Source organism: Panicum hallii, chromosome 1 (assembly GCF_002211085.1).
Source record: "Panicum hallii strain FIL2 chromosome 1, PHallii_v3.1, whole genome shotgun sequence".
In the NCBI taxonomy this organism is placed as follows: domain Eukaryota; kingdom Viridiplantae; phylum Streptophyta; class Magnoliopsida; order Poales; family Poaceae; genus Panicum; species Panicum hallii.
Window position 1 is genome coordinate 7,516,186 of NC_038042.1, and position 8,789 is coordinate 7,524,974.

Consider the following 8,789-nt stretch of genomic DNA (forward strand, 5'->3'; position numbering starts at 1 on the left):
ATAATTACTTTTAAATAGAAAAAATTACATATTATGGCAGTTGGTTTCATTATGAATAAAACTGATATCACTTTTACGTTGTCAATTTTTATGGTTTTTTTACTATCTACGGTTAAAGTTTAAAAGGTTTGATTTGGAGAAAATCTAAAAATAGTTATATTCTGGGACGGAGGTTGACATCCATTGATATCGCTGGTGCTTCAATTTGGGGCAGCAAGCATCAGCCACCAGGAGCTTTTATTTCACTATACTATTTCTATACGAGGGTCGATTGATTCTTTTTAGCTAATATTGTTTTGCAACCCCATATCTTTCAATTCCTATTGCATTTCAAAATGTTCATTTTCTATATATCTTGTCACCATGAAGCAAAAAGTATACATAAAATACATCTCGGGTACCTAAACTTGTTTAGTGGTGCAAAATAGGTCCTCAAACTTCCAAATTATACACCCACTCTTCCCAAATTTACTAATTGCTTCACGTGAGGTCCAATATCATTGCTTGTGTTAAACCACCCACCTATGAGGCTACTGACTGCGCTTAACTTTGACCTCACGTGGGGCCCGCATGCCATCCCTCTCCCCTCTCTCGAGGGGAGTTCACCTTGAGGTGCTCCGGTACCCCACCATCAAAAAGCACACAAAAATATGTATGGAAAATTAAACCAAAAATAAGTATGGATAGATGATGCAACGATATACTCATGCAAATTTTGAGATTGAACAAATGCTTATGCAAGGAGATAAAAAAAAGATAAAATCAACATGTAATTGGGTCAAATGCACTGTTCATCTAGACCCGTGACCCACACCTATTCGTATGCCAATTTATCTTTTTTATTTCACCTTGCACATAATTTTGTTCAACCTCAAACTTTGCATGTGCATGAATATAGAGTGTTGCATCCTCTATCCATGTATATATTTTTTTTATTTTCATGCACATTTTGTTCAACCTCAAACTATGCATCCTTTCTCTACTCTTCTCCTTTTCCAGTTGCTCTCTGTTTCTACTCCACTCTTCAATCCAGCCTCCGTCCCGAGATCTGTCTCACGAAGCGATTGGTCGGGGGTACTCAAGGATGCGCAGATACCCGAGCTCAAGTGGAAGGCCACTGGTCCCGACTCCCGAGCTCGAGCGGGCACTCTATGGGAAGGAAGAGAGCACAAAGATGAGTGAGTTTGGTGCTATCGATTGGTTACTACCGCGGGGAGAGAGATGCAGAGGGATTTGGACATTTGGCTTGCCATCGCTCAGCTGCACCACATCCGTGTAGCAGAAATCCATGGCCGGCGACAAAATTGATGCTGGACGGAGATAGGACCGGACGTAGCGAAGCTTGGCGTCAAAATCGATGGCCTGCATTCAAAATGAGATGCTTGGCAATGCGAATTGTTACTCCATGTGTGATTCCATATCTAATGGCGTGCGCCGCGGGGCTGCTGCGCCAGTTCTATCCATGTCTGGACACTACCCACTGCCCACTTCACATCCACCGGGCTTGTCTGGACACCGCAGGTAGTCGCAAGCTCCTGCCCGATGGCGCGGCGACGGTCCATGGTGCCGGCGGCGAGGGATCTAAGGTCCAGGCGGCCATGGCGCAGGAGATACGGGGAAGAGAGGGAGAGAGGCAGAGATGACATGCGGACCCCGCATGTCAGTTTCATGTTGACACACAGTCAGCCGCAACACAAAAGAGAAAAAAAATTAGATTATAGAGTTGTATCTCTTGTTACATGGAAATTTCTCACATTGTAACGTACGACACATGAATTTAGAATATTAAAATATGGGCTTGCTACTAAATTCAGCATAGACTCTTTATTGAACTATTTTGCTTCCCAATTCATATAAAAATTAGTTGTTAATTTCCTTAGTTATTTAAATTCTATATATATATTATAGTCATACTCGATATGATTTTTAGGTTAGTCTAGACCGCTAAATTTTCATAAAATCCAACTGTGTATATATTTATTAGTTGTATTTGATCTGAACTTTTTAGATTAGCCTCGACTCGAGGAAGTACTGCGTCCACTCAAGGTTGAGGCCTCTACCATCAAATTGTGGCTGGCACGGGTGGCTAACTACCTGGAACGTGTGGAGACATCTAGTGAAGACCCTCATGCTGCTGATCTAGTGAAGACCCTCATGCTGCTGACTTGGTTGGTCTGTTTGGTCCTTGCTCCCCAGTTCATCGCTCTCCATTTGCGGCTACTTGCATGCCTACACAGGGCTCCATGCCAGATGATGAGAAGTCGGGAGATGTTGTGGGACAGTCACCCTCTAAGGACTATGGGCTTCCCATTGCGAATGAGATAGTTCTGGAGCACAACAGCAACCGCTTTGCAGGTCCAAACTCCTGAGTTTCAATCAACAACAACAGATACAACGATTCTCCCATCTTTTGAGCCGGTGGAAGGAATTCCTGATCTCATCGTCGTGACAACACCTTCATCTACGAGCCCTCCAGATTGTGAGCAGCACATGGTGGTTCCATTGGACCTTCTCATAGAGCAAATGTTAATGCAAGTTGGCACCTTTTTTGAGGATGTTGTGGTGGTGGAAGATGCTTCTGATGATGAGGAAACAGACCCACCAGAAGTGGGTACGGCGATTGAGGATCCTCTTCCTTGATGAGGATGACTGCACCCAGTCTACAGTTGAGATCAAGGTGGAAGAGCCCAACAGCTGCATAATCTTTCAATTGACGCAACATCCATGACAGATGCCACCGCCATGAAGTTTGAGGAGCTTGCATGCACTCGTACAAACCCTCCATCGATAGTGATACCAATAGCGACATCAAAAGTAAGACGTAGGTGCAAGCACTACGACAAATCGTCAGTTCGTCAAAGTGCTCGCCTCACCCAGCGCAAGGCACTAAAAGACTTGGGGATTATTGCGAATGATGGGAAGCTTAATGAGGATGCCATTCAAGACTGTGCAGACATCCTAAAGGACAAGCAGTCCCTAACTCATCAATAAGAGATTTAGAATCCTCTTTACCACTGTTTCACTCTCTAAATTGCTCCTGACACGAGGTGCGGACTAGCTAAGCAAATCCTTAACCATTGAAATACTGAATACACACCAATTTCTGGTGAAGCTAAGCACTTAAGCAAATCTACGCACTACGCTCACCTGAGATGCAGACTGCCCAGGGTTGGCTGCTACTTCGAGACAGGGCAGGGCATGCTGGCGTAGCCCGCAGGGAGGCAGTGATGCTGGTTGGTGGAGTCGAGCGGAGACGGCGGCGGCCAAAGCGTTGACACATTGCTGCGCTGCCAGGCATCTCCAAGGCGGCGCTGGAGTAGTGGCGGCACGGTTGTAGGGCCGTAGGGGTCGGGCCCTCGAGCGACTTCGCCGTGGGCGGCGTGAGGAGGAGGTGATGGGTGACTGGACGGGGACGTCGATTGCGGCGGAGCGGGGATGTCGACGGCGACGACTGCGACGGCCGCCGGCTTCCGCAAGGCAAGCGGATGTGAAACGAAATTGCGGGTTCTCGCGGGTCTTGCCGATTTTATTCTCCGGTCCAAGGGCTTTGGCAGGCTGGCCAATATAGGGCCACTAGAATTTTGCAACTGGACCGCATCAGCCACATACGACGATTTTGCAAGGCGGGCTCGCGGGCTCGTACAAGAACCCGTCCCGCCTGCAACCTGCAGCGGTTGTAAGACAATATTGGTGCATGTACCTATGAACTTTTAGAAATTGAAGATTGGAGAATAAAGAAAAAACTAACTACTTATACTATTTGCACGGGCCGTCTTGCTAGTTTGACTTATAACTATATTGGAAAACTCAAGTCCACGACTAGCGCTAGCATATATCATGCAATACATGATTTAAGGCAAGAGTTCTTTTTCGCAAAACATGATATACACGTATACATTCAGTCTCGTTATTCCTCAAGGTGGCCGCCGGCCGGCCGGAATTGAATGATGGCCGGCGCGTTGGTCCATGGCTCCTGCACAAGTTACGTTCCTGCATGTGCATGTTGCTGCTGCGGTGTGTTATGTACTCACATTCCAATATTCCATGCATATACTCCTATATCCTAATCGAGGTCAACTTCATTCCCCATGGGCATGGCTTCGATGATGATCTTGGTGTTGAGTTGACCGCGGACCACGCCCTGGTCCAGCACCAGCAAAGCGAATCGAACGCAACGAGACCAGACTGCGATTGTTGGAAGCACATGCAAAGAATCTTCCCCCCGCCGCCGCGCGCAAATCATTATTTCCATCTGAGTATAGCTAGGGTTGTTTCTGTTGCGATCGATGACTGATGCGATTGCTGGAAATTAAGAGGAAAAGCCCTGTGCTTGTGCGCTGCCCCGCGCTTCATTCGTAACCCTCCAAATGACATTATTGAATCAGGAGATGATCTCTGCCGTCCACTTCTTATAATGTGGTGTTGGTCTTTCTTCTTCCTTTGTCACGTTTCTTCTCTGGCGGAACACTCATACTGGTCCTTATGATGGTTCTAATAAGGCTCGAACTTAAACAGACATATTACAGCAGGATCGGAGTAACCTAGCTAAACAACTTGGGTCGTGGCTCCTCCAAATTTTTGGTTGGGAGAACGATGATTAGTCTTTTCTTTTCCCCGATGCATGCCGCCGGAAGATGGCTGCAATAGTTGCACGTTACCCAGCGGCGGATACAGGAAGTCAGGACAAGGTTTCTAATAAACATGTACAGATCATCAACAATATGCACGGCACATCGTGTACGTAAGTTGGCCTAGATATTTCACATGGGGAGGAGCGAAGCAGAAGCTACCCCATTTACATGCAGCGCAAGAGCATTATAAATAGAACACCACGCACGCTAATGCCAGTCGCAAGGAAGCCCCTAGCTAAGGAGCTAGCAAGACTACCCAAGGGAGCTTGCCAAACTTGCAATTATCGTGAGCCAGCAGCACGTACGCCATGGCCTCGTCCACGAGCGGCCATTGCCTGTTCCTCGCCCTTCTCCTCCTCTCCGGCGCAGCCTACGGCCAGCTCTCGACGTCGTTCTACGCCACGACCTGCCCGGGACTCGAGTCCACCGTGCGCTCCGTTGTGTCCAGTGCCATCGCCTCCGACCGCCGCATGGGCGCCTCCCTCCTCCGGCTCTTCTTCCACGACTGCTTCGTTCAGGTATTTCTCTTCTCCACGGACAATGCCGTACGTCTTGAAACGATCGATCGGTTAACTGGTGCCACGCGCGGTGACATTAATTAATTTGGTAACGTTGTGCTTGCAGGGCTGCGACGCCTCGATTCTCCTCAACGACGTGGGGACCTTCGTCGGCGAGAAAACCGCTTTCCCGAACGCCAACTCTGTCCGCGGTTACGACGTCATCGACAATATCAAGGCGGCCGTCGAGGCCAGCTGCCCCAGCGTCGTCTCCTGCGCCGACATCGTCGCCCTCGCCGCGAGGGACGGCACCGTGCTGGTACGTGCCGGCAGATCGACGCAGCAATAGAATCATACACCATTATCGAAAGTATTTACGCATGTTATTAATTGTTGCAGCTCGGTGGGCCAACCTGGAACGTGTCTCTCGGCCGGCGCGACTCGACGACGGCGAGCAGGGACCAAGCGAACAGCGACCTCCCCTCGCCGGCGGCCGGCCTCAGCGCTCTCATTACGGCGTTCGCCAACAAGGGCCTGAGCGCACAGGACATGACGGCCCTCTCCGGCGCGCACACCATCGGCTTCACGCAGTGCCAGGTCTACCGCACCCGCATCTACAACGACAACAACATCAACCAGCAGTTCGCCAAGCTGCGCCAGAGCAACTGCCCGGCCACGCAGGGCGTCAACGACACCGTCCTGGCGCCGCTCGACCTGCAGACGGAGCTCACCTTCGACAACGCCTACTATGGGGACCTGCTCAAGAACAAAGGCCTGCTCCACTCCGACCAGGAACTCTACAACGGCGGCTCGCAGGACGCGCTGGTGAAGACCTACAGCTCCAACCACGCCGCCTTCTTCGCCGACTTCGTCACGGCGATGATCAAGATGGGGAACATCAGTCCGCTCACCGGAGCTGCCGGTCAGATCAGGGCCAACTGTGCTGTGGTTAACTAATAACAGCACCAGAATGTTAAGTTGCTGGCCATTTGGTTGTCTCTGTTTGAGAGGCCACATGCACGCTACCTGTTCGTTCAAAAGCAAGCTGATGTCTAATTAATACCGTTCGAAGAAATGGTATCCATTTTCTAGTAATAAAGATCATATTTCACAACCATAAAAATATTGAGTCAGCTCCAAGGTACAATTGTATTATATGAGAGATATTCAATATCTAATTTTACTGTTACTAGTTGAAGGTTTTTTAAGCATCCACATCATTAATCCTCATGAGACATTTTTGAAAAAATAAAATATATTCTACTCACACAATCAAACTCTAATCATTATTTATTATAGTAGCAATTAGATCTATTATGTTTTCTAAAAAATACTCACCAGTCATATAAAGCATATCTATATATAAATTACCTACTTTTGGCATTATTAAATAAGCTAAAATAAATCCCTAATCTTTACCTAAACTACCCATGTATGCCATTATAGAAACAATGTAGAGCAAATTTAAAATTATAATCTAAGTTACCCACATGTTCATTATTAAAATAACCTAAAGTAGTAACACCTAAATTTGCATCTAAATTATCTACATTTGTCTTTATAGAAAAATAATCCCAAAGCATATGTGTTCTAAATTAATTATTTCAACTAGTGTTGATATACAAAATACTAACTTAAGGTTTGATCAAATAATGTGTGTCATTCACCCTGTAGACCATGTCTACATGTATGTAGTAAGTGAGGAGGACGTTGATATATCCACGTTAAACCCAGCTCAAACTAAAGGTTCAAGGGTTCAAGGGTGTAACGAGTCAGGCAAGTTAGTGGGCCGATCCACAGAGGCCAGCCCAAGTGGGTTTTTTTAGCCTGGGGAGAAGGTTAGTGGGCCGGCACTAATGCTTGGCCCGGTTCGGTAGTTGGCTCAAAAGACCAGGAGGCCTAGGCTAGCCCGGATCCGGTGCGGCCGACAACAGGATCTGGTGCAGATCTTGTGCGTGCGTGCGTGCGTGCCGCGTGGATGGTCCGACCTCTGGTCCACGCACACTGCTAGAAAACATGCTATGGGTACACCTCAAAATGCTATCAATCCATTTCAAAAGTATAATTAGAAAGATGATTCGGTATTAATTCTAGCATTAGTATCGGATCATCTTCCTACTTGTACTTTTGAGGTGGATGGAAAGATCCATTGAGGTGGATGGAAAGACCCAGGAACCTTTAGTACTGGGTGGTAATACCATCCAATACTAAAGGGTCATCCACGGGTTACCCCAAAAGAAAAGTATCTCCCTCTCAATCACAACTAGGGATGGCAACGGGTCGGGTTCGGGTCGGGTAGAGCAAATACCCGCCCGCGAGCGTACCCGCGGCCACAGCTGGTCTGGTAGTGGGGTGGGTGGTGGAGGACTGGAGGTGGAGTGGTGCTGTGAGAGTTAGGGTTTTTACTGGGCTGGGCCAAATCTAAATATGGGCTGAATTCGGTAACCCGTCGGGTACCCGCGGGCGGGAATTAAGACCCGTGCCCGACCCGATTTTTTCGCGGGTCGGGTTCGGGTAAGACCCACGGGTCAAAATACGTACCCAGACCCGTGCCTGTCAAGTCGGGTACCCGCGGGTTAAGTTGCCATCCCTAATCACAACTGTTATGTAGGTGAGATAGTAAGGGAGTTATGCGTAAGGCAAGAAGTCCTGAGTTCGAATCCCAGCAACCGCACGCGCGTGTATTTCAGGTGAAAAAATCGCATAAGTTGTGACAGGCCTCTTTCTGAGTTTAACACATTTTTTTGACCCAAAATGCTTTTGTACCGGGTGGAATCCACACCCGGTACTAAAGACGAACTTTGGTACCGGATGTTTTACCCGGTGACGAAGATTGAGACTTTTAGTCTCGGCTTTGTACTACTGGTTGGGAAACTGGTGACTAAAGGCCTTACCAACCGGTGCTGATCGGCCTTTTTCTAGTAGTGGCGGTGGGGATTCGGCGGAATGCCCAAGAAGCATGTGTGCACGCCACGCCGCGATGTCGTGGTGCTAGCATGGCCTAGGCGCGGTCACTGTGTCGTAGGGTGATGAGGGGGAGGGGCTGGTGCGGCTAAAGCTAGGGCCTTTTAGCTAAGTTAGGTGCCCCTGTGCGGGGCAGTAGCTCATCCATGCCCGTGACACGGCCGCGGCAGCCTAGCGACCCAGGTCCATGCAGCGATCGCGGCTGCAAAAGGGAACAATGTGGTGACAACGATGGCGACGGGTCCCTACATAAGAAGGGCGACTCGACGGCTGACCAGCTTGGTAGGGTACCTAGGGCTGGTTATGAAGGGTTCCTCGGCCATGGCCGGCAGCAGGGAGGTCGGAGGGCGACGGTGGCGCAGCATGGCAAGCTCGTCCGTATTGCGACAACGAGGAGCTCCGTCTCCTAGTGCTCCTCCTTGTCCTCGGTGCGGTGATGATGGTGGCATGTGGCGTTCGACGTTGGCTGCCTAGGCTCCTCCTCTCCCTGGACTCTCCCTCCTTGGGCTCATGGTGGCGACCGATTCAGGGAAGGGAAAACTGCAGCAGCCAAGGCCTTTATAGCAGTGGCTAGGGAAAACTGCAGCAGCCAAGGCCTTTATAGCAGTGGCTAGGGTTTATGGGGCAGCCAAAGCAAGGGAGCGGGGTTACGTGGCCGGGTCTTTACACCCCGCCCCCCTACCGTGGAGCAAGGAGG

At 49.0% G+C, this 8,789-nt stretch overlaps 1 protein-coding gene across 1 annotated transcript; it reads left to right on the forward strand.

Annotated features, from left to right (window-relative positions):
- The first annotated feature begins 4,860 nt into the window (after nt 1-4,860).
- LOC112901973 (peroxidase P7-like) lies at nt 4,861-6,247 on the forward strand. The gene is made up of 3 exons (XM_025970856.1): nt 4,861-5,149; nt 5,256-5,447; nt 5,528-6,247. Exons 1-3 carry the CDS (start codon nt 4,940-4,942, stop codon nt 6,083-6,085), a joined length of 960 nt encoding a protein of 319 aa, XP_025826641.1. The 5' UTR covers nt 4,861-4,939; the 3' UTR covers nt 6,086-6,247.
- The last annotated feature ends 2,542 nt before the right edge of the window (nt 6,248-8,789 follow it).

Coding starts and splice junctions, on each gene's coding strand:
- LOC112901973 (XM_025970856.1), top strand. CDS start 4,940: ATGGCCTCGTCCACGAGCGGCCATTGCCTGTTCCTCGCCCTTCTCCTC. Junction 5,150..5,255: donor TCCACGACTGCTTCGTTCAG/GTATTTCTCTTC, acceptor TTGTGCTTGCAG/GGCTGCGACGCCTCGATTCT. Junction 5,448..5,527: donor CGAGGGACGGCACCGTGCTG/GTACGTGCCGGC, acceptor TAATTGTTGCAG/CTCGGTGGGCCAACCTGGAA.